This window comes from Miniopterus schreibersii, assembly GCF_964146895.1.
Source record: "Miniopterus schreibersii genome assembly, chromosome: 1".
NCBI lineage: Eukaryota > Metazoa > Chordata > Mammalia > Chiroptera > Miniopteridae > Miniopterus > Miniopterus schreibersii.
This window is the reverse complement of record NC_138101.1, coordinates 48,463,160-48,489,652: the sequence shown is the minus strand read 5'-3', so window position 1 is coordinate 48,489,652 and position 26,493 is coordinate 48,463,160. Positions and strand designations below refer to the sequence as shown.

The following is a 26,493-nucleotide window of genomic DNA, read 5'->3' as shown; positions in this document are numbered from 1 at the left end:
GGCATCGTTCCGTGCACTCAAAATGTTGCCTGTTGGGTTCCCCATCAGGGCACATACCTGGGTTGCGGGTTTGATCCCCAGTTGGGATGGAAGGCAGTCGATAGGTGTTTTTCTCACATTGATGTTTTTCTCTCTCTCTCCCTTTTCTCTAAGCATGTCAAAAGAAATAAACAGGGGAAAAAGACTTTTCTTAACCCATTAAGTCCCAATCAGATTCCAATTTCCTCCTCAGTGGTAAATCTTAAATAAATAAGTAAATAAATAATCCTGCAGTGCCCCTGTGAGTAGGGTTGCCTGATTAAATTTGAATTTTAGATCAATTATAATTGTTTACTGCTTTTCTCAAGTATTGCATAGGACATACACTAAAAATTATTCATTTTCTATCTGAGTTCAAATTTAACCAGATACCCTGTTTTTAATTTTATTTATTTATTAAATTTAATGGATTGACATTGACTTATAAGATTATATAGGTTTCAAGTGTGCATTTCTATGATACTGGCCTGTATATTGCGTCCTCTGTCACCATATATTTGATCCCCTTTACCCTTTACTACCCCCAGCCTCCTCCCTCTGGTAATCATCGCACTATTGTCTGTGTCTGTGGATTTTTGTTTGTCTTTCATGCGTGTCGATTGGTTGCCTTCAGGTTTATATCCCACATACGACTGAAATCACATGGTTCTTAACTTTTCCTGTCTGACATATTTCGCTTAACATGATATTCTAAGGCCCATCCGTGTTGTCACAAATGATGGCCTGTATTTTTATTTGCTAGATTGGACAACCGCGCCAGCGAATTCACGGGGGCTCTCCAGGGTGCCTTGGCACATAGTTTGGAAAACAAGGCCCTATACCCCTAGGCCAGTTTTTTAAAGCAAAATTGTATTTATTTAAAATCAATAAATCATATTCATCAGTTTTTCAAAACATGTTGTAAATATAATTAGATTTCCAAAATATTTTGTGACATTTAGACTGTGACATTTAGCATAGGGCTTGTGTTGACTATGAAGGTCTGGCTTGTGCACATCGAGCCCTGAGCTGCTGCAGTATGTGTTTGTAACTCACCTGAGGCCACTTGAACAAAACCTGAGTGCCACACCAAAGCTTCTGGTGCCTTCCGTGGGACTTACTCAACAGCTACAGCAAATGAAGTTGCATTGATTGTTTTTCTAATTTGCCAATCCAGTCTTGTTGTCTCTTATGCATAATTAGAGTCACTCATTGGGACAGGAATTCCTTCAGTTTAATAACAGAAATAGTCATTCACTATGCAGAACAAATCTGGAGACCTTCATCGCTGTGGCACCAACCTAACTATTAAATTACATTTTTCTTTTAGGGAGCTCAGTGGATATACTGTATACTTTTGCAAGTTGCTCAGGACTGGACTTGATCTTTGGTCTAAATGCCTTACTACGAACAGCTGATTTGCAGTGGAACAGTTCTAATGCTCAGTTGCTCTTGGACTACTGTGCTTCCAAGAATTATAACATTTCTTGGGAACTAGGTAATGGTAAGTATCCCTGGGCACATTTCATTAATAGATTCCCCTCTGGCATTATTTGTTTCTATATATGACATTATTTTTAATGTTAGCAAATATACTTCTGGCTCGACATATTTGTGCAGTGCTCAGCAGCGCAACTTTTGGATTGCTTAAGGCAGAAAAAAAACCTTGTATATCCCAGAACCTACTGCTAATTCCAGTTTATGTTACATTTGAGCTGAGGACAACTCATTGAAACCAGCAACTTCCACAGCTCCCAGGTTCCCTTGAGATTTTCAGGGTCACTTAAGTCTATTATGTTTGACAGGCTAGACTCAACAAAACTGTAAAGCAGGCAGTTTGCTTTTACCCTTCCATTCCTTTCTCTGTTTCTTGACTTGTCAGTTAATCTCAGCAACCCCATTCCAACCCTCATGATATGCTCAAGCTAGAAGTCCCCAGGACAGAATCCTACACAGATCAAGCTCCTGATTCTTCCCTCACTCATTTTTACAAGGAATTTATAAATTTTAACTAAAATGTGAATGACTAGCCACATTCATTCATACATATTTATAGTGTTTTTTTCCACACATCAGGCAATGGAACTGAAGATAAAATGGCAAATGAGATTTAGTAATATGGTGAGCACTGTTCTGAGCATTTAATAAGTATTGATTTATTTTATCTTTTTAACCACCCTGAGGTGGATACAATTGTGACCTTCATTTCAAAGATGACAGAAGAGGCACAAAAAGGTTATAGCTAAATAGTTTTGTGATGCTGTGCAACTCTTAGAGGATTCTTAGAGAAGTTAGGATTTGAACCCAGGCAGTCTGGCTCCAGGACAAGGTCTCTGCTCTCTTGAGATTTCCATTCTAGAGGTAAGGAGCCAGACCAACAAGGAAACAAGCCAATCCCTAGCCAGTTTGGCTCAGTGGTTAGAGTGTTGGCCCTCACACTGAAGGGTCCCGGGTTCGATTCCGGCCAAGGGCACGTGCCTCAGTTGCAGGCTCAATCCTGCGTGCAGGAGTCTGCTGATCAATGTCTCTCGCTCTCTTTTCCCCTCCCCCTTCCATTCTCTCTGTAAAGTAATGGAAAAAATATATCCTCAGGTAAGGAATATATATATATCCCCCTGGGGGAGGATTAACAAAAACAAACAAAAGAAAACAAGCCAAGAAATGATACATGCCTATAGTGGTGTGTGTTATGGTAAAGTCTAAAAGCAGATTTTCTCTGATGGGATTGCTGAGGATAACTGGCAACTTGGAGCACAAAAAGAAAAACAGAATAGAAGGGTGGAGGCAACTGTATCTTAGCTAGTTGATGAACAGCTTTACCACAGCAACCATTTGAATAATAGGTCACCTGAACCCATCCTTACCTGTCTCCATACATCCCTCCTTCCCTACTTTTCTACCCTACACATCCCCAACTCCTCTGTTCTTCAGAGAGAGAGAAAAGAGTGGGGTCATTATGTTTCCCTCTTCTTTGGGCCCAAGTTTGTAAAGAAAAGGTCTGGCGTCCAGGGTGAAGGTATGTTTGAGAAATAGTTTGGACACTGTCTGTGCCTCCCTCCCATCTAGGCTTATTGCATATATAATTTGTGAGTAAACAGTCTTAATTCTTTTAATTGCATTGTAGAAACTGGTTTTGAAATGTCTTCCCCCAAAGTAATCTATTTTTAAAGCAAATTGAGTTATTAAATACTGGATATGAACTATCTTTCAACTATCGATTGGTTTACTATCCCCATTATTAATTTAAAACTATTTTAATACCTCTTCATACTTCAGTTATAAAATACAAAATTTTGTTTTTCTGCAACATCTTTATAACTGCAGGTTTTACTTTCCTTGACTTTAGAGTCCAAGTTTTTGTAATTTGAAAAATGCTTTGTTGCTTTTATGTGTTGCTGTTATGTTTGCTTTTAAATAAGGAATTTCTACATAAGTAAGTATTTTGAAAATTGCTCTTTCAGAACCCAACAGTTTCCAGAAGAAGGCTGGTATTTCCATCGATGGATTGCAGTTAGGAGAAGATTTTATTAAGTTGCATAAACTTCTAGGAAAATCTGCTTTCAAAAATGCAAAACTCTATGGTCCTGATGTTGGTCATCCTCGAGAAAAGACTGTTAAGCTGCTGAGAAAGTAAGAGCTCAAGGAAGCAGAATCACTTTCTTAAAAATAATATTTCTCTCTGGTGTAGAATCTTCAATAGTACACCTGTTACTAAACAGTTTTCTGCCTGGCTAGATGGTTGACCAATAGAGAAAACATTGACTGGCTCAGAACACCAAGGATTTGAGGCAAATGGTATCAATGATAAAATTTGTATCTGAGTTAGGAAGTTTGTGTTTGCCTGATCCTAAAGTAGTAACCAGCCTATTTGTTGTGCATATATTGTGTGTGTGTGTAGTGTATACAAGAATTTAGTAATAACATAATGGATATAATAGATTTTTTTTTCTAGTTTCCTGAAGACTGGGGGAGAAGTGATTGATTCAGTTACATGGCATCAGTAAGTATGTCTCCTGCTCTTTTTTTCTGTTGTTCTTTTTTATTGAATTTATTGGAGTGATATTGGTTGATAAACATATATAGGTTTCAGGTATCCATTCTATAACACATCATCTGTATATCATATTGTGTTCCCCACCCCAAGTCAAGCCTCCTTCCATCACCATTTATCCCCCCTTTACCCTCTTCTACCTCCCCCACCCCCTTTCCCTGTGGGAATCATACTGTCGTCTGTGACTATGAGGGATTTTTCTTGCTTAAGCTCTTCACCTTTTTTACCCAGCCCTGCTCCCGTCTGATAGCTGTCAGTCTGTTCTCTGTATCTATGAGTCTGTTTCTATTTTGTTAGTTTATTTTGTTCATCAGATTCCACATCTGAGTGAAATCATGTAATACTTGTGTTTCTCTGACTGGCTTATTTCACTTAGCATAATGTTCTCCAGGTCCATCCATGCTGTTGCAAAGGGTAAGATTTCCTCCCCCCCCTTTTTATGGCCCAGTAGTGTTCCATTGTATAAATGTACCACAGCTTTTTTATTCACTCATCTACTAACACTATGTCTACTGTTCTTAACACTAAGAAAGTACCGCTAGGTTTACTTACTATTTAGTTTTCAAAAAATAATTTCCATTTAACTGCTAATTCACTTTATAATTCAAGTAAGAATCATATGGTCTCAAATAGCACTATAGTAGAATTTTAATATTAACAACACAAAAGTTTAAACTTATTTTAAATGATGTGGTGGTTTCTATAAGACCAAGGGACACTATCCTTTAACTCATGGAACAGATAAGTAGCTAAAGCCAATATGCTTTGCAAAGAACGAGCAACCCACAAGTACCGGGTTTGCACTGGGGACTGTGTCTTCTCAAGACAGAATAACCAATCCCCTTCTATCATGTCTCTCCTCAGTAGAATTTCCTCCTTTTTTTATAACAGGGAGGTGGGAAGAGGTACTAAGAAGAGCAAGTTCAGCCAATTAACTTAAAAGCAGAGAGTAAAGGTTGTTATTTTTTTCTGAATATTTTCTAAATATTTTAGCTACTACTTGAATGGACGAACTGCTACCAAAGAAGATTTTCTAAACCCTGATGTGTTGGACAGTTTTATTTTACCTGTGCAAACAATTTTTCAGGTAATAGTCTTTTATTCTTTTTAATGTAAAGCCAGAGTCCTTATTCTGTGGTTTAGCTAGTGCTAAGTTCTATAGGTATGTAAATTTACGTGTTTTCTAATTTTAGAGAGTAGGCACTAGTCTTCTTCACCTTCAGTCTCCCTTAGCATCAGGCCTTATCCATGTACATTGATTAGAAATTAAAAATACTTCTAATAGCCTTTTGGTAGAATTAACTTTCATAGGCTATAAGAATGAGATTATTTACATTTCTTCTTCACCTGGTATTCCAATAAAAGTAAATTGGCCAAGACCTAAATGACTGTGAACATATTTTGTAACGATATTGGACAGATGGGTCTGGGAATACAGGGTTTTGAATGTCATTAATCTTCAGTGCCATAACTGGTCAGCTTGTTTGCAGTTACCATGGATACTTTCCTGTTCCATAGGTTGTTGAGACGACCACGCCCCACAAGAAGGTTTGGTTAGGAGAAACAAGCTCTGCATACGGAGGTGGAGCACCCTTGCTGTCTAACACCTTTGCGGCTGGTTTTATGTGAGTGAAGTAGCACTCGCCTCAGGGACCAGATTGCAGCATGTTCCTATTCCGTTCTGTTGAAATAGCTCATCAGATAAAAACCTGGTCAAAGATGGTTTCTGTGGCTGACCTCCAAAATTTGTGCCAGATTTTGCAAGAGAATGATTTACTAAAGCTTGTTGGACATATTTAAAGTACATTAAAAATTAATCATTGTATGAATGAATTGCTTTAGAAGTTTTGTTGCTTAATTATGGCCCGTGACTATGCCAGGGATTCCTCCTCTAAAGAACTACATTGTAAAAAATATATATTGTAAAGTAGTGTGTCAGAGCCCTGACTGTGAAGGATGTGTCGGGCATGCTACACAGCCATTACAGATTCCCAACAAGTTCAGAGCCTCAAGTATGCGGTCACACCAGAGGGCCTACCAGTGAATGTAAAGGTTGACTAAATCACCTCACATGCCAACCACCACAAACTTGACTGCTCTAAATAACTGGTTAACTTGCCTTTCACAACTCCAGTAACACGCTTACTCTACAGTTCCATCCCCTCACATGGAGACTTCCTCTTTCCTCTTACCTACATTCTTCTCAGCCTAGAATTAAGTACAGATCGCTTATGCTCACGGGAGCATGGTGAGTCTAGAAAAGAATGGAGATGTTTGTTTTGCCATTAACCAAAGATGAGGGGCAAGAGTATCTATAAAAGTTCCAGTGTGATTCTACTTATTTCACACTTTGCTACTACTGACTACATGCAACCTTGTAGTATTTAGACCTTACACAGGGGTGGGGGGAGGCACCCTGAAGGACAAGGGATAATAGTCTGTAGGGTGGGAATTTGTCTGTGGGGTTGGGAATTTGTCTACCCCGCTTTGTAAATGAAGTCTTACCCTGAAGGGGACTTCTGTGGCATATTAATGGTCCTCTAGGATTTGTAATCATGCAGAAGTATAAGAACTTGTGAAGGGAAGCATAATCTCCCTTTCATTTGAACAACTTATTTACAATTCACACCACTTTTCTGGTTTCCTGTCAATTCCACATAAATGAATACATTAGAATAATCTATAATTAGAATTACATTATTTTGTTTTCCAAACCTCACTCTGTTCCAAACCTCATTCTGTTCCAGGTGGCTGGATAAATTGGGCCTGTCGGCCAGGATGGGCATAGAAGTGGTGATGAGGCAAGCGTTTTTTGGAGCCGGGAACTACGAGTTAGTGGATGAAAACTTCGAACCTTTGCCTGTAAGTGACCATTATTCTATTTCTATGAGTAGTTTAGACTATACTGAGGACCCCTGTATTAACCTCCTATGAACTGTCAGTCCTCCCAGTAAATTCAGTGCTCTCAATAAGTAGCCTAACCATGGAAAGGTGAACTGGAAGAAACTTTAGAGATAATCCATTCTAACTTTCTTGGGTCTCAGGAGAAGAAATTGAGACCCAGGAATAATGTTTTTAATGTAAACCATTTTGGACATGGTATGGGATTTCTTAAAAAGGGGTCATTTGAAATTTAATGGCTCCAGTGTTACAAGATATAAAGCTTGGTTCAAAAAATGTTTTTACAAAGTAAATCAAAGTTAAAATTATCTACAGTATCCAAAGCTTTAAAACTTTTTATGTCATAAAATTTTAACTTATTTAACTTTAAGATAAGCTGGTAGTATCATGTATTTGTTCAAAAATCTCACCCTAAGAATTGGCTATTTTGTTAATAATCTTCAAGGTATTTATGAATTTTTAAAAAGTGTAATTTCCACCCTACCTCCATCTGCATCAGGTTCTAAATTAAGTAATGTAGCCTTTCTATCTAAAAAGCCACCTGGAATCTATATGTGTCTAAAAATTGAGTAGTATAGATATCTCCCTGAGAAGTATGACTATGATTTTTATTGTCTAAAATGACATTTGAGGATCTTTGTTTTCTAAGAATAATTCCTAAAGGAATTATTTGAATATTGTAGGAAAGCTAAGAAAGTTGCAAAAAGTACATGCCAAAATATAAGCTATACTTCTGTGGTTTTTAGCTAGATTTCTTAATAAAATTGCTTTTAATCTATAGTGAGTGATCCAAGCTCATGGAGCACACTGTTCATAACTTTTAGAATATTCTTAGGAAAATGACCTTGCGCAAAACAGAATCTCTCTTCCCCAAGTATATTATGAGCCATCTATAGAGTGAAACCAGACATCATAATTTCATTAGATAAATATCCAAAATCTATGGCTGGCCTTTTCTTAAATGGACCTTGAGCAAGAAAGGTAAATAGTTAAATAGAAATTAGCCAGCTTATCCTGTCACTCATTGTAAATAGTGCCAGTTATTTAGTATGTTATCTAAATCTTCTCAGTGCCCAAGCATAAATTTTTGGCTTCAGAACCCTTTTGTATGCACTAACTATACTTCTTCCTCAAGGTACAGAAACAGCTAGCAAAACTTGCAAGAATGAATGTGCCGTGTTACCATGAGTAGGGTACAAGGGAATTGGCCTTAAACCTACTGTGCATGTCTGTTTTCTTATTTTATTTGTATAGCAATCCCGGACATGGCTCGGCCAGTGCCTTAGATCCATTTTTCAGATGAGGAAGTTCTAACTGAGATGAAGTCACTCAAGGTCACACAGTTGTCCTGTGTTATTCTAAAGAGTCCCATACGAATCCTGCCCCAGGCCTGCATGCTTTCTACCCTCCCAGGAACTGAGCCATGCTAAAGTTTTATCTCCTGTGAAACATTTCATTGATTCTACTCTTGTCTCAAGAGAAGATTTGAATTTGAATTTAAGCAGAGAAACAAAAGCTGCCCTGATGAGTCTAGTTTCCCTCAGCTCAAGAAGGAAGGGTTGAGGTATATATTTCTGTGGGTTTTTAAAAACCAATAATTATGGAAAACTTCAAAGTAGAGAGAAAAGCATGTGAATCCCCAATCTTGTTTAATCTATAATTCTACCTACTCCTCACCTCCCACCTACTGTATTACTTTCAAGCAAATCTCAGATATATCACTTTATCCATAAATATTTCAGTATGTATCTCCTTGTAAAAACATAACAATATCATTATCATGCTTTAAAATATTAACAGTAATTCCTCAGGATCATCAAATATTAAGTCAGCCCTGGCCAGTGTGCTTAGTGGTTAGAGCATCGACCCATACACCGAAGGCCTGTGGGTTTGATTCCCAGTCAAGCGCATGTACCTGGGTTGCAGGTTCGCGCCCTCCCCCAGTCGGGGCACGTGCAGGAGGCAACCGGTTGATGTGTCTCTCAGATCGATGTTTCTCTCTCTGTCTCTCCCCCTCCCTACCTCCCTTCTAGTCCCTCTGTAAAGCAATGGAAAAAATGTCCTTAGGTGAAGATTAACAAACAAAAATATTAACTCACTGTTTCACATCATTCTTATCGTCGCAAATCTTTTAATAGTCTATTCAAACCACAAGGTTCACATATAGCATTTGGTGCTCATCAGTCTATCAGTTTTTAAGTTCGCCTTCCATCCCTTTTTTTTTTTGGTCCCCTAGAATTTATTAATTCAAGAAAGCAGGCCCTGACCTGACCGGTTTGGCTCCGTGGTTAGAGCATGGCCCGAGAACCAAAGGGCCGTGGGTTCGATTCCCAGTCATGGCCGGAGAACCAAAGGGCTGTGGGTTCAATTCCCAGTCATGGCCCGAGAACCAAAGGGCCATGGGTTCAATTCCCAGTCAAGGGCACGTGCCTGGGTTGTAGGTTTGATACCTGGCCCTGGTCGGGGCGCCTGTGGGAGGAAACCAATCAATGTGTCTCTCTCGCATCGGTCTCTCTCTTTTTCTCTTTCCCCTTCCACTCTCTCTAAAAATCAATGGAAAAAGTATCCTCAGGTGAGGGTTAACAAAAAAAAAAGCAAGCAGGTACTTTGTTCTATAGTGTTTCCCACGTTCTGGATTTTGCTAAAGTTATTCATTTAGCATGTTCCTCTGTCCCCTATATTTCCTCTAAACTGGTAGTTAGAGCTAGAGGCTTGAGCTTACTCAAGTTTTTTTGTTTTGCAAGAATTCTTCATAGGTGGTGATGTGTGCTTTTATCATCAGACACATAATGTCTGGTTGTCTTCCCTTTTTTGACCTTGATAGCTAGTGATGATCGTTGCCTAATCCATTATTTTATTGGGAGGTTATAAGGTTTTAAAGAAAATATTTTAATCTGTTAAACAGAAATTTTATTTTAAAAACTTGTCTGTGTGTGTGTGTGTGTGTGTGTGTGTGTGTGTGCGCGCGCCTAAAAGTTCTGCTTTGAGCTTTGCTTTCCATTCTTGGATGATAGACAGCAGAGAATATTTAAGCTGTCTCTGAGTCATGCATCGCAGTCTTGAGCTACATCTCCTGGCAGGTATGGCCCCCTGAATTGTGGAAGCATCATCCTCTAATGATAAAAAGCAGCAAACAAGATATTGCTCTTAGATTTGGGTAACACGAACCAAAACATGAACCCTATTTAATTACCTCTAGAATAACAGTCCCAGTCTTTGAAGGAAAACTACTTGCTTGACACAGTTTTCGTTAAAGAACTAAGTAAAGACCTATTTTCGTCCCTCCTCTCCCCAACCACCACAACTAGGATTATTGGCTCTCTCTTCTGTTCAAGAAACTAGTGGGCACCAGCGTGTTAAAGGCAAGTGTGGAGGGTCCAGCCAGAGGCCAGCTTCGCGTGTACCTTCATTGCACCAACGGCCGCCAGTAAGTACGCAGCGCGCTCTGCGCGGACCAGCGGGCTTCAGTTCGTCAGCACGTGACTTCTGCCCGGCCGCACTGCTGTCCTCTGTCTGTCCTGAGCGACCTAAGCTGCGTCATTGTTGTTTCCCTATTCATGGTGATACGGTGCCAGAGTCTAACTAAAACACAACAACAAAAATAGCTTAAATATTAGCAGTTGACTTTTTCAGTGACTTTGTCAAAATCCATAATAGAGATAGACCCTAAATTTGAATAAAGTACAAATGTATTTGTATATGAACAGTTGCTTTATTGAATGATGATGAGTGAATATAAACATAAATTCATATGAGTGAATAATTCTATGAATATAATTATCCCCTTGCATCATATCTGATCAATCTAATAAGGAAGAAGAATTAAAGAACAATAGCAATCTTGTTTTCAAAAGTTTCAACCCAATTTCTGGGCTGAGAGACCACAGAGATTTTTATAGTTTAGTACTCTGGCCTTAGTAGCAAAACCTGTCCCCAAATCTCAGAGATTTTTCTCTTCATAGTTTCAGTCTGTCCTTCCTGATAGGATGATAACTGAGATACTAATTCTAGCTAAAATAGCCACCCAGCATTTCCAATTTCTGGTGAGTGGGAACTCTGGATAGTGAGAGCCCCACTAGGAAGAAGTTGGGGAGTAGTTTGGATAGATTCTGAGAAGTGTCAACAGATTTAACTTTCTTGTTTGCTCCACTCTTTTCATAAGGCTAGAAAAAGCCCCTGTTTAAATGGCTTATAATTTGAATATACATGAACCCCCAAAATTCAGCTTTTACCATTTAACCTTCCTATGTTTGAAAATGAATAAGCAGACTGGCTGCCTAGTAACGCAGCCTGGGAAAGCAGCGAAGATCTCAGCGCGCTCTAGGCCAGAAAATGGTGCTGTGACGAGCACTGTTTATAATCGGTTTTCAAATAGGGCCACATTGATGGTCTTACATTATCATAAAAGGGGGGTAAAAAGAGGGCCCATCATCATTATAAATACTAATACTTAGGATCCATAATGATACTTGTAATCAAGCTTTTAATTGTTTAAATGAGACAAATATTTTTATTGAGTCAATCTATTTGCTTTTAGCCCAAGGTATAAAGAAGGAGATTTAACTCTGTATGCCTTAAACCTTCATAACGTCACCAAGCAGTTGCAGTTACCACATTATTTATTTGACAAAGAAGTGGACAGATACCTTGTAAAACCTTCAGGACCTGCTGGATTATTTTCCCAGTGAGTAGTTTTTCTTTTTCATTTAAGACTTTGACCAAATGTATCAGTGTTTATCAGAATAGTGTGTTGATGGGGAGAAAAAAAGTCAACTATTTCAAGTTTTGATGATTCAAAACAACTTAATGTATCAAGATCCGCTCAGTGCATTTAGATTATTTGCTCTAAAAAGACTTAAAATTCTTGGTAACACAGTCACAAAAAGAAAGCATACCTATATATAGTTGCTATTAAGGGCATGGAGGTTGCTGTGAACTATTATACTATGTGAGCTGAGCATGATTCTCTAACAGCATTAAAGTAATTTTTTTAGAGTAAGAAAAAAAGCCAGAAATGTACCTTTTAGGTGGATTATTTGAAGTTGGTTTAAATACATTTTGGTTTGAAAAGCCTGTCGTTGAATATGTCTTACAAAAGACCATATTTGCCCTGGTTGGGTGGCACAGTTGGTTGGAGCATCATCCAGTGCACTGAAAAGGTTGCGGGTTCGATTCCCAGTCAGGGCACATACCTAGGTTGAGGGTTCCATCCCCCATCAGGACGTGTATGGGAGGCAGCTGATCGATGTCTCCTTCTCACATCAGTGTTTCTCTCTCCCCCCCCCCCTTCCTCTCTAAAAATCAATAAAAACATATCCTCAGGTGAGGATTAAAAAAGACCATATTTAACCAAATATGCAAGAATGACTATGAATTTTGAAGAGTTAAGCACACAAACATTGTTAGAGTTCTGTACAGTGTGTGTTGGAAGGAGCTCTATTCATCATGGTTATGCTCATTTTGGAGCATAAAAAATTAAGAGTTTACACAATTCTCACCATCTCCTTCCATCTTTGCAAATGTTATATGAGTGGTGTTTTCAGTGACAATTAGCATCCTAACCTAAAGGACAGTAAGCATGCTTTCTCCAAAGTCCTATCGCCTGGCTGGGCGTCGCTCAGGGGTTGAGCGTCGACCTAGGATCCAGGCGATCAGGGTTCGATTCCCGGTCAGGGCACATGCCCGGGTTGCGGGCTCGATCCCCAGGTTGGGGCGTGCGGGAGGCAGCTGGTCAATGACTCTCATCATTGATGTTTCTATCTTTTTCTCTCCGCCTTCTTTCCTTTCTCTGAAATCAATAAAGATATATTTAAAAAAAGAAAAATCAGGAGAAACAAAACAAAGCAAAATAAAAAAAAACAAAAGAAAGTTCTATCCTCCACAGATAAGTATTAACACTGGGTATCATTCCTTTATTTTTCCCCCCTATGCTCTTTTTTACAACTGTAATCATACAGCCTCTACTGAGAAAAAGAGAGGAGGAACCCACAAGTTTTCCGTGTCTTTCCATGCGTAGCCTTTGTAGACATTTAAAAAAAATTTTATTGAATTTATTGGACTGACAGTGGTTAATGAAAGTATATTGGTTTCAGGTGTACAATTCTATAATCCATCATCTGTATGTGTATTGTATTGTTTGTTCACCACCCTGTAGACATTTTTAAAGGGTTGCATGTTTTATAAAATACCATGGCTTACTTACCCATTTTCCTACTCTTTAAACCTCTTTTTCCTGTTGTAAATAATGCATATTTGGGTAACAGATACTTTTCTCTCTTTGGGTTCTGACACTTTTTGAAGTGGCTCTTTTTAGCATGTTTGTGTCTGATGCTATGATAAGGGAAACACTTTTGTAAAGTAATTGAATAATAGTTGTGGAGTTGGAAGTGTCTTAAGAGACCATTTTAGTCCACCTTAGACCTGTACCTAAGGCCATTCATCTCTGTCTGATTCCTACTCCGATGAAGCTCGCAGCCTCTCCTGGTGACTGTCCTTTCTGGCGGGGACAAAGTGAGCCTCTTTGTGCCTTTTTTCTGCTCCTCTTACTTCTGTTTTCTAGAGCAGAGGTTGGAAATGACACCTCATGCCTGTGGGCAAGGGGGTTTAGAGGATTTTTTTTCTCTTTTCCTGGTAGGGGAGGTTCGCATGCACTCTGTTAACTCTTCATTTTTAATTAATTGTCAACATTTAACCATTGAAAACTACTAAAAAATATTTAAAAACGGATACTCTGGCCACTCGGGGCTTGTTCTCCCTATTAGATGTGGCCCATTATCTACTACATTTGCATATATAACTTCCTTGGCCCTTGTGGGCATTTGAGTTTGCTCCCCTTAGTCTGGAGCAGTGCCAAATATTTCATTTTCTCTAGAATAACTCTCAAATATTCGAAGAACAATTGATTTGTCTTCCAGCTCTATTTCATCTGAAACTTCACAAACATATCTTGTATTTCTTTGTCATCATGTTACTGACTTTAAAATATGAAACAAGATACTGCTCTCAAATAAAACCCTACCCACATTGTCCAGCCTGATGTGGAAATAATCAGCATGCTTTAAGCTTACACTCGTACACTGATAGTATCCTTTAGCTATATTTATAGCTGATTAAACAGTTTAGCCCAATGGAATTAGAATCTTGCCCGTTTCATCCACCTAACCCATAGCAGTATTAATTTACAATGATGAGAGTTATCTTTAAACTCTGTTTCCTATTCAGAAGTATTTCTGAAACATTTTGGTGTACCCTTGTAAATGGTCCTCAAGGTCGTGCAGAACAGATCTTACTGTCACGTAGAGATGTTTTCAAGACCTATTTTTGTTTGTGGTTTCCTGATAGTGGTCATAGCATTTCTTCCCAGAGCCCACTGAAAAACTGATGTCATAGAGGCGTGAAAACAAACCCCAGTGCATGTGTACCAAGCACAACCACAGTGCAGGCTCCTCAGCCTCCACCACAGTAGTGAGCTCCTTACTGACATGTCTCAAGGCACCGAGCCCCGCCTTGGGTCTCTAACCAAGGTGAAATGGAACATGGTTTTCCTGCTGATTCACAGTGCAGATAGAGGGTGAGAGATCTTTTAAAAGGAAATCTTCATAATAATACTAAATTGAAAACCACCAAATGTCTAACGTTAGATGATTAAGTAAATAAACTAGCGTTCTCACACAGTGGAATCCTGTGCAGCCTTTAAAATGATGTAGCAGGTGAATGTTTAATGGTGTCAACAGATGTTAAGATGTGTTCAGGGGAAAAGAAACAAGTGTTGTTTTTATTTTTTAAAATTATTTCTTCATTCAATTTTTGTCAATGACAGTTTACATTCAGTATTATTTTGTATCAGTTTCAGGTGTACAACATAGTGGTTAGATAACCATATACTTTACAAAGAGTTCCCCTAATAATTCCAGTACCCCCATGGCACCCCACATAGTTATTACAATATTAGTGACTATGTTCCCTGTGCTGCACTTCACATCCCTGTGACTGTTTTGTAACTACCAATTTGTACTTCTAAATTCCTTCACCTTTTCCGCCCAGTCCCTCGATAACCCTCCTCTCTGGCAACCAGCCATCTGTTCTCTGTATCTACAAGTCTGTTTCTATTTTGTTTGTCCATTTATTTTGTTCTTTAGGTTCCACATATAAGTGAAATCATATGGTATTTGTCTTTCTCTGTCTGACTTACTTCACTGAGCATATCACCCTCTAGGTTCATCCATGCTGTTGCAAATGGTAAGATTTCATTTTTTATGGCCAAGTAATAGTCCATTGTATATCTGTACCACTATTTTTTTATCCACTTGTCTATCAGTGGGCACTTGTGTTGCTTCCGTATCTTGGCTATTGTAAATAACACTGCAGTGTACAGAGGGGTGCATAGATTCTTTCGAATTAGTGTTTTGGGCTTCTTTGGGTATATACCCAGAAGTGGAATCACTGGGTGATAAGACAGTTCCATTTTTAATTTTTTGAGGACCTTTCATACTGTTTTCCACAGTGGCTGCACTAATCTGCATCCCCACCAACAGTACACAAGGGTTCCCTTTTCCCCACATCCTTGCCAACACATGTTTGCTGACTTATTGATGGGAGCCATTCTGATAGGAGTGAGGTGGTATCTCTTTGTGGTTTTAATTTGCATTCCTCTGATGATTATGACATTGAGCATCTTTCCATATGTCTACTGGCCATCTGTATGTCCTCTTTGGAAGAGTAAAGTTTTAAGAGACTGTGTACAATATACTCATTTTGTTTAAATGAAAATATGTATTATACATGCACAAAAAAGAGATGAAGGAATATACATCAAGATACTAACAATAGTTAGGATGATTTAACAGGTTACTTTTGTTATATTTATTTCTGAATAATGATGATGATAATACTTTTACAGCGCTTACTACATGCAATGCACTCTTTTAAGTGTTCTGCATACATTACATGTATTACATATATGACATACATATAACTCTGCCATTAACTAATCTTTTATATTTTCAACAATAATAAAGTGCTTTTTTCATTATATAAAAAGCATTTGAGAAAAAGATAATAGAGATACAAGCATCGTTTAGTAATTATTAGTAGAACTAAAAACAGACTACAGCTTCCTTCATAACCTCTTGTTTATATTGGATTTGTTACCGTGAACATGTATTCATTTGATTTAAATAATAATATGCATAAGAAATAACATTTGTGCTTAACAATTTTTTCCAGTTTTTGACTCAGTTTTGAATTTGAATTCCACAGTGAAATGCAAAGAAACCATAATTTTTTTGGACTCTGGTTTAGCCAAACAAAATCATTTTGTTTTACCCCAGCAAGTATACATTCTACCAAAATATCTTCACAGCTTAAAACAATGAATGCATACCTCCTGAGGAGAAGGGAGTTAGAAGGTTATAGGCATAGTTACCAGTGGGAAATTTTATTGACTGTCATTTTTTTATGTTAAATTTATGTCATTTACATTCCATTCAATATATCTCTTTGCTCTATATAAAAATGTTTTCCATCAAATAAAATTTCCACAAACCCAGAAGTTATGTCATGTGTATCCTTTTTATACTTCCATTATATGGCCTAATATAGATGATCTGTGTTCCATTTTCTGTAAAGGGCCACACAGTAAATATTTCAGGCTCTGTAGGCCGTATGGTCACTGTTATGACTACTCAATTATACCACTGTAGCTTGAAGATCATCTTGGTCAAATACCTAACTGAAAGAGTATTAAAATACAAATTATGTAATATAGACTATCACAAAAAAAATTTGTTTTGGTCTTTAGAAGATCTCACGACTTTTGTAGAGCAGGTGGAGCACACACCCCTTGGCTAACTGAGACTTATCTTTCCACTTTGCAGATCTGTCCAGCTCAATGATAAAGCTCTGAAGATGGTGGATGACCAAACCCTACCAGCTTTGACAGAAAAACCTCTCAGCCCGGGGAGTCCGTTAAGCTTGCCGGCTTTCTCATACGGGTTTTTTGTGATAAGAAATGCCAGGGCTGCTGCTTGCCTCTGAAAATGAATGGCATCCACTAGCCTTGAGATTGAATTTTTCAAGTGTATTGAGAAGAAAGCAAAACTCAAGCTAAAGGAAAGCGAGCAGATACATTACAAACCAACCAGTGGGAGCTTTAGCGACACGGGACACCCTCAGGCTAGACTTAACACAGTATTTTTCCCTTTACGTAAACCACTGCTAGTACTAATACCTTGTGCCAAACACTGTTCTTGTACTTTGCATTTCACATTTTTATTTAAGGTTATTAAAAATGTATATGAATGCTTCCAGTACAGCCAGGAGGCAAGTAAGGAAAGGACATATTATTAGTTCTAAGAAAGTGCTTAGTTGTTTTTATTTTCAAAAACAGTTGTTAGAAGATTGTCAGTCTTTCCTGCGTACGCTGTCTCCATGGGCTCCCATCAGAAAGAGTTTACAGCCATAACCTTCCAACTGCCCATAAAAGAGAGTCCATCTCTATGCACCTTAACGCAGAGCGAGGTTCAGTTGCTGCTGCTTTTCTTTATTCTTTGTCTTTGTCAGCAATACTATGTGAGAGGGCAGATGGTGGATAGTATAAGAAATGATTAATGACAATCATTTTGACAGAGAGATTATGTAAAATTCAAACAAAATAAAAAATAACTATAAGGGAAATTGATTTACCAGGAGGAGAAAATTTAGTTCAATACATTATAACCATCTGTCAGTGTTTACCTTTGTTCCACCTTTAGTTCTTGCTTTAGTTGGGGAGCTTTTGGCTGCAAGTAACAGAAAATCCTGATTCCAATGGCTTAATAAGGACATTTATAATCCCAAGTTACAAGAAGTGCAAACAGGGAGGGCTCCACAGCTCAGTAAGGACCCAGGCTCTTTCCATCTCTGCTCTGCTGCCTTTAGTATTGGCTTCATTCTCAGGCTGGTGGCATGATGGTTGTAGCTATTCCATGGGCCCGTGGAGACCTGGCAGGATCCAGAGAAAGAAGATGAGCAGTTTTTCTGTGTCTCCTTCAAAGGCTTGCAGAACCCGTGTCACAGAGGTTCTCCCAGCAAACCTCTCCTTGTTTCTCCTCATGTCTTATTATTGGTCAGGAGTGGATCGCAAGGCCATTCTTCCCGGTCACTGCCAACATCACTGAGATTCCTGCAGTTGTCTGTTAGTAACCTTTTGGAATGTAGTGGGTGTTGGGAAGTACATGGCACTGACCACTACCGTTCTGTGCTTTTATCAGTGACAGGATGTATTATTTTCTCCTGTATCTTAATTATAATTAAGAATATAAATATAATCATCTTCATGCTTATGCCAACTATGAATAAATATTACCTCAATTAAATTTAATTACATTTATGAGGAGCTAAAGCCGGAACTTAAATTTGGATGCTTAAATACCCTAAAATTTTTTATATATGAGGTTTTTATATTTTCACAGTTGAAATAAAGCAATTTTTATAATCTCAGTATTGCATAATTATATTAATAAAGCTTAAGCCTACAGATCCATACATTTGGAAGCCGTATTTTTCTCCACCGAGTTGTTTACACTTCCTATCTTCATTGATCCTTTCAGTCCCCCTAACACTGAAAGAGTTGACCTTGACGGGAAGAGATCAGGCACAATTTCCTCCCTCATCATGCAGATTCAGTCATGGTCAAATCTGTTTTTCTTTTCCCTGTCCCCTCTGCCACTTAATAAAGTCAAGGCCTAATTTTTCACTTGTATCATCATCATCATCATCTCCTAACTGTTCTCCCTGACTTTGGTTAAAATTCTTAAATGGTTCCCCATTTCTTATAGGCACACAAGGTCCTCCACAGCATGGTACCTACCTATTTCTTCAGCCTCAACTCTTGTCATTCTCCCACAAATTCTGTTCTCCGCCCACACACTGGTTTAGAAATCTGAACATACAGCCTCTGACCTTTTGCTCCTATACCTTGGGTGCTGCTCCTTCTGCTCCCCACCTGGACTATTCCAACACTCCTCCCTGTGTGGCAAACTTGCACGTTTATTAAGACCCAGCTCAAACATCAGTTTTAATACCTCCCCTATTGAATTCAAGTAGCTTTAGTCATATTTCTTTGCTCCTACAACAGTTTGGACATTATTATGACACGATGAGTCTCAATCGTATCCCTATGTATCTTTCTAACTTTAAGTTCATAAGAAAGAGGTACAACATCTTAATCCTCTTTGTATTCTCTATGCTTAGCATATTTTCTGGCACATAGTAGCCACTCAGATGTTTCCTTAATGACAGAAAAGAGCATTCAAAGTTGAAACTAGCTTAGGTATTTTGATTTTGAATATACGGAGAAGTTTAATGATGTTTCAAACCTGAAAAGATATTGTCTGCAACCTTTAAAAAGTCTTTAAAATTATCACTAGTGCCCTAGCCAGTTTGGCTCAGTGGTTAGACCATCAGCTCTCCGACTGAAGGGTCTCAGGTTCGATTTCAGTTAAGAGCATGTACCTCAATTGCTGGCTCAGCCCTGGCCCCAGTCACATGTGGGAGGCAACCAGTCAATGTGTCTCTCTCACATCGATATATCTCTCTCTCTCACCCTCTCTCTCTGAAAAGCAATGGAAAAAAATATCCTTGGGAGAGGGAGAGACAGAAACATCAATGATGAGAGAGAGTCACTGATCGGCTGCCTCCTGCACACCCCCTGCTGGGGATTGAGCCCGAAACCCAGGCATGTGCCCTGACTGGGAATCAAGTCTGCAACCTCCTGGTACATGGGATGACACTCAACCAACTGAGCCACACTGGCCAGGGCTGGAATGGAATATTTTGATTGATTTATCATTAAACAAATATTTATGGGATAAATCAATTTATGCACTGTCTACTAAGTAATAATACTTTGGCAGAGTTCTGCAGAAAAAGCCAATAGTATATATACATATATATATTTTCATTGATAACACTTCTAAAAGATCACTAAAGACATCTACAGTTGAAACTACTCATTCCACTACCATTTAGTTTTAGTTTAAAATATTCCTGCTATCATTTTGCATTGAATTGTCCAGCTTGGTGGCATATAGTTGTTTATAGTATTTTCTTACAATCCTTTGTAGTTCTGTTGGGTCAGTTGTTATTTCACCTCTTTCATTTCTGCTTTTGTTTATTTGGGTCCTCTCTCTCTGTTTCTTGATGAGTCTGGCTAAAGGTTCATCAATCTTGTTTATCTTTTCAAAGAACCAGCTCTTCCTTTCATTGATCTTTTGTATTTTTTTTTTTTTAGTCTCTATGTCACTTACTTCTTCTCTGATCTTTATTATTTCTTTCCTTCTATTTACTCTGGGCTTTTCTTGTTGTTCTAAGTTTTTAAGTTGTAGTGTTAGAGAGTCTATTAGAAGTTTTTCTTGTTTTTTGAGGTAGGCTTGTAGTGCTATGAACTTCTATCTCAGGACTGCTTTCATTGTGTCCCACAGATTTGGAGTTGTTGTGTGTTCATTTTCACTTGTTTCCAGGAAGTTTTTTATTTCTTCCTTGATCTCTTTGGTAACCCATTCATTGTTTAAAAACGTTTTTTAGCCTCCATGTGTTTGAATGTTTTTGAGTGTTATTGTGGTTGATTTCTAATATCATGCCACTGTGGTCCAAGAAGATCTTGATATGATTTCAGTCTTCTTGAACTTGTAGAGACTTGTTTTGTGTCCTAACATGTGGTCTATCTTTGAGAATGTACCATGTGCCCTTGAGAAGAATGTATATTCTGCAGCTTTGGGGTGGAATGTTCTGTAAATGTCAATTAAATCCATCTGATCTAGTGTGTCATTTGGGGTCACTGTTTCCTTGTTGATTTTTTGTCTGGAAGACCTATCCAGTGAAGTCAGTGGGGTGTTAAAGTCCCCTAGTATGACTGTCTTGCTGTCGATCTCTCCCTTAAAGTCCTCTAGAAGTTTTTTTATAATTTTAGGCTCTCCTATGTTGGGTGCGTATATGTTTATCAGGGTTATAGCCTCTTGTTGGATTGATCCCTTTAGTATTACGTAGTGACCTTTCTTGTCTCTCGTTATGGTCTTCATTTTGAAGTCTATTTTGTCTGATATGAGTATTGCTACCCCAGCCTTTTTTTCATTTCCATTTGTATGGAAAAATTTTTTCCATCCCTTCACTCTCATCCTGTGTGGGTCTCTTGTAGACAGTATGTATTTGGTCATGTTTTCTTATCCATTCAGCCACCCTATATCTTTCTATTGGGGCATTTAATACATTTACATTTAAGGTTATTATTGAAAGATACTTACCTATTGCCAGTTTATTTCTTTATGCCTATGTTTCTCTTTATTTCTACTTCTTACTACAGCAGTTCCTTTAACATTTCCTGTAATGCTGGTTTTGTAATGATAACTCCTTTAGCCTTTTTTTGGTCTGGGGAGCTCTTTATTTCACCACCTATCTTGATTGATAATCTTGCTGGATAGGGTCGTCTTGGTTTCAGATCCTTGTTTTGCATTTCCTTCAATACTTCATGCCATTCCCTTCTGGCCTGTAGAGTTTCTGATGAGAAGTCAGATGACAGCCTTATGGGGGCTCCTTTGTAGGTAACAGATTACTTTTCTCTTGCTTCCTTTAAGATTCTCTCTTCGTCTTGAATTCTTGGCATTTTAATTATGATGTGTCTGGGTTGGGCCTCTTTGGATTCTTCTTGCTTGGGACTCTCTGTGCCTCATGAACTTGCATCACTTTTTCCTTGACCAGGTTAGGGAAGTTTTCTGCTGTTATTTCTTCAAACAGGTTCTCTAACTCCTGCTTACTTTTGACCGCCTCTGGCACTCCTATAATATGAATATTGTTATGTTTCATGGTGTCCCACAGAGCCCTTAGACTGTCCTGTTTTTTAATTGTTTTTTGCTTTTGGGTCTCTGATTGATTTTTTTCTACCCTCTCTTCTAATTCACTGATCCAATCCTCAGCTTCCTCTAGTCTGCTGTTTATTCCTTCCAATGTATTCTTTATTTCTGCTATGTCATTCTTCATTTCTGACTGGTCATTTTTCATAGTTTCCATATATTTTTTCATGCTGTGGAGCATCCTTATAATCAGTATTCTGAACTCAGTATCTGAGAGATTGCTTATATCCATTTAATTTAGCTCTTTTTCTGGAGGCTTCTCTTGTTCTTTCTTTTGGGGCTTGTTTTTTGGTCTCCCCATTTTGACTACTTTTTTGGGTTTGTTTCTAAGTATTAGGTAGATCTGCTAGGACTCTCAGTCTTTTTGGAGGGTCTCTGGTAGAGGCCAATGTCAGACATAGTTTGTGACTGGCCCCGAGTACCCTGTTTGGAGCTGTCAACAACCCTAGGCTTCAGGTCTCCTCTCCTGGGGCTGGGTGCATTTGGACAGGACCAAGATGCACACACCAAAGTCTGCTTTTCTAAAGCCCGAGTTCGAAGCAGATCAGGCAAAGACTCAGAGCACCCTGAGGTCTGCCTCTGCCTGCAGATTGATTAATCTGATTCCCTTAATGAGCCTCAGGCTGTAGAAGCTCCACAGGGTGGGGTAGCTGGTTGTTATCAGTCTCTTAACAAGCCTCAGGCTGTAGAAACTCCTCTGGGCAGGGAAAGAGGCTTTCCAGCAGGGCAATTGCTTCCTCCCTCAGGCAAAAGTAGAAAATTGGCCACCTGAGAAAGATGTCCCCCACAGTCTGGGGGAATGACTCCACACAGGAATCCAGTGGGGGTCCCCTGATCTCACTCTCCAGAGCCCACAACCCCAGACTCGCCCCACACAGCTCCAGTCCACTCCGCGCCCCCTCTGCCAGAGTCCAAAGTGAGTGGCTACACTGGAAACTTTGTGTGTTGGCTCTTTAAGAGGGGCCTGCAGTTCCAGCCGCCTCTCCCTGGTAGACAGAAACCTGGCTGCTTTTCACAGCCAGATGTTATGTGGGCACCTTTCTCGGTGCTGGTGCTCTGGGCTGGGGAGCTCAGCCTGGGATTTAGACCTGAGAGTCCTCAATGGGACCCTCCACAGCTGAGATCTCCCTCTGGGCCTTCAGCTGCTACCTGTGGGAGCCCAGCCAGCCCTCTCATGTCCGCATTTCCTACCAGCCCCTGTGTGATCTCCACTTTTCCTCCTTGGTTTTGAGGGTGCTCTCCAGCTTGTCTTCAGTTGATTTTCAGGATGGTTTTTCTATGTTTTAGTTGTAAATCCATATTGGTCCGGGGAGAGTGTCAGTGTAGCTTCCACTCAGTCCCCTGCCATCTTGGATCTCAGTAACTTTTTTAAATGCAGAGTCCCTCCCCCCAGGGACTCACGATTCAGGGTGAGGAATTGGAGCCTTATAGGTCTTTTTAGAGATAATCTAGTCTCTTTTTTGGAAGAGTTTACAGCAGTTGAGTGGCTTCCCCAAGAGCATACAGTGCCTTGGCAATAGTGTCGGAAAATTGTTTAGGTTGAACCATCGTAAGTCAGGGACCATGATGATAACAGGGCCTTTTCTCCTTGATATGCCCTATGCTAAGCACAGTACTTTCATTAAGCAAGAATTCAATAAATATTTTGTTAAATTACTTATAGTCTCTGACTTTAAGGAGTTTACAATCAAAATGAGAAAAACATAAATTAGTATAATACAAAGGGAAATTATTTAAAACCCATAAAAGGGATAAAACACAGTTCTATCAGTGTTTCAGGAGAGTAAAACATCTTCTATAGTTGAAGGACTATGTCTACAATTCCAAATGCCATGGCAGTGCTAATGGGAAGATGCTGCTCTGTCATGTAAGTTTCAGTGAAGGTGAGTGGTTAAACAAAATAGCAAACTCAGAAACTCATCTTTCACCTTTATCCCCAGCTCCTCCAAAATTCAGCCCCAAGGCTCTTTCTCCTATAAAATATACACACAAAAACACTCTGATGACAAGACTAATCATTGCTCTCAAGTAATGAGCTGACCAAGGAAGCTAGAGGCCTAGTTCCAGATAAGGGAACTTCCATTCATGTAACAATTGCAGAACCAACTCTGGGTCTAGCACTTCTACATCAAGCTACAGGGCCACTCTGGAAGTTCCAGTTTTCTCTATCTCCCTGAGTTCTTTTCATCAAAGACAAGACAACATTAGCATTCTTACTCCAAATTTACATATCCTAAAAATGATGAAAAGGAAAGAAAAAGATGGACTCTTTCCCTCAAAGGTGAAATCTTTCCCCCCAAATCTATAGAAAAACACATCTGAGAGGCTCCCAAGAAGTATAATTAAGAATCACACCACATACATATTTTCCAAAGGTCAAAGCAATGTCTTCGTTGAGTTGAAGTTTGAGATGTCTTTGTTGAGTTGGAGAATCTAAATGAAAAAGACATGAAACTGTTAAAAGATAAACCGAGGCATGTAAAATTCTTCTAAGAGTTTATTTAAGCATGTATCCACTTGAATGGGGCCGTGTGAAACCGGAAGTGGTTAGGAGTGCTCTGCTGACAAGAGCTAGGGGAACAACTTAGATAGAGAAAGCACAGAAGCAGAGAAAGGAAATTATTTGATTGGCTATAGCTTAAAGCCTAGTTGGCTATTTGTAATTGGTTGTCCTTAGTGTTCTGATTTCATAACTTTGAGGCATTTACAGGTGTAGATTTTGGTCTGCTTATGTAGGCTGCCACGGCATTAGAGCCACAGCCTAATAAGCCTCCTTGTTTAATTAACTGAACAAAACACATGGGTGAAGATGACGAGATGGTCAGGAGGCCCCTCCAGGAATACAGGCCCTTGGCCTAAATATCTTACCTATGCTTCAACCACACGAGACACCCTATGGAGACCCAGATTCTCAAAGAGTTCTATTATCCCAGGGCCAGTGCAGCCTCTGAAGCACTCCATTATCTTCCAATAGGACAGGATTGCAAGAACTCTTGTCCCTCTGCAGCATATCCCATCCAGCAAACTTTTATAATGGGGAGGGTAGGTAGGAAAAGTCTACTCCAGATTATGGATCATCAAGGGCTATCATTTTAGAACTTTCCCCATCCACAGAAGTAGGCTTCCAAGTCATTAATTTAAATGTTTATCTGACACCGGTCTATTTATTGTGGCTGTAGAAGACTAGCAGTCTCTGGATTACTCCTCATCTATGCCCTCCAGTTATTTTTCCTTAAAAGTAAGCTCATCTGTTTTAGACTTCTGAAAGACTAAAACTGCATAGCCAGTTGAAACAAATAACCTTCAGGATGCAACTGCGCTATCTCCTCCTTGGAGCCCATCTTTTAAATGGGCTTAAGAAATATTCTAAGCTAAATCTAGTAGCCTGATTGCAAATATTTACCTGTTTGTCAGTTATTTTAAGGAAGGCAGGTGGAAGAGAGTTTATGTAGGTAGGGTTTCTGTTAGACTAGAATTTCTATACCTTTAAGTCCTCTACTGACTTCAACGTACATATTGTATATATATTTATATAATATATAATATCGTGGTATAAGGAATATATTTGGTCTTTGTCTCCTGTTCATGGCACAAAGTTCCTAAAACCCCTGGCATTCCTGAGTGATTAGAGTAGTTTTTTTTGTCATCTTTTTTTTTTTTTGGTAATCCTCACAGGAGGATATTTTTCCATTTAAAAAAAAAAAAATATATATATATATATATATATTTAATCCTCACCTGAGAATACTTTTTTTCCATTGCTTTTCAGAGAGAAGGAGGGAAGGAGAAACATCAATGTGAGAGAGACACATTGATTGGTTGCCTCCCAAACACACCCTGGCTAGGGGCCAGGAGTGAACCCACAAGTCAGGCATGTGCCCTTGATGGGAATCGAACCCTTGACCCTTTGATCCGAAGGTCGATGCTCTAACTACTGAGCCATGCCAGCCAGGGCCATAAGGAGCCCCTTTTGAGGGGACTTTTGGAAAGTCCTAAAGGATGGGAGCTGGTTGCCAGAGGAACCAACAATGTTATTAGAGGGTTGGAACTTTCACCCCCACCCCCACCCCCCCGACTTTCAGGAAAGGAAGAAGGACTAGAGATTGAGTTCAATCACCAATGGTCAGTGATTTAATCAGTCATGCCTATAATGAAGCCTCCATAGAACCCCAGAAGGATGGTGTTCAGAGAACTTCAGGGTTGGTGAACACATGGCTTATGCCTAGAGAGGGCATGGAAGTTCTGTGCCCTTTCCCACATACCTTGCCCTATGTATCTCTTTCATCTGGCTATTCCTGAGTTAGGTCCTTTTATGATAAACTGGTAATCTAGTAAGCAAAATGTTTCCTTAGTTCCCTGATCCACTCCAGCAAATTAATCAAACCTCAGAAAGAGATCTTGGGCTCCTCCCAGATACAGCTGATAAGTCAGAAGCACAGCCAACAACTTGGACTTTCCACCTGCTTCTGCAGTGCTCGGAGGGGCAGTCTTGTGGAACCGAGCCCTTATTCTGTGGGATCTGCTGCTATGTCCAGGTAGTGCCAGAACTGAGTTAAATCATAGGCCACCCAGGTGGTGTCACAATTGCTTCATATGTGGAAAACCCACATGTCTGGTGTCAGAAGTGGAGCAGTGTTG

At 39.2% G+C, this 26,493-nt stretch overlaps 1 protein-coding gene across 1 annotated transcript in view; it reads left to right on the top strand.

Annotated features, from left to right (window-relative positions):
- Nucleotides 1-18,492, top strand: part of HPSE (heparanase) — a 34,361-nt gene extending 15,869 nt beyond the window's left edge. Inside the window, exons 4-12 of the mRNA XM_081149380.1 lie at nt 1,349-1,522; nt 3,480-3,648; nt 3,971-4,018; nt 5,063-5,156; nt 5,588-5,694; nt 6,817-6,931; nt 10,279-10,397; nt 11,508-11,654; nt 16,846-18,492. Coding sequence (XP_081005506.1) covers nt 1,349-1,522; nt 3,480-3,648; nt 3,971-4,018; nt 5,063-5,156; nt 5,588-5,694; nt 6,817-6,931; nt 10,279-10,397; nt 11,508-11,654; nt 16,846-17,005 — 1,133 coding nt within the window. The 3' untranslated portion in view covers nt 17,006-18,492. The remainder of the gene's footprint in view (nt 1-1,348; nt 1,523-3,479; nt 3,649-3,970; nt 4,019-5,062; nt 5,157-5,587; nt 5,695-6,816; nt 6,932-10,278; nt 10,398-11,507; nt 11,655-16,845) is intronic.
- The last annotated feature ends 8,001 nt before the right edge of the window (nt 18,493-26,493 follow it).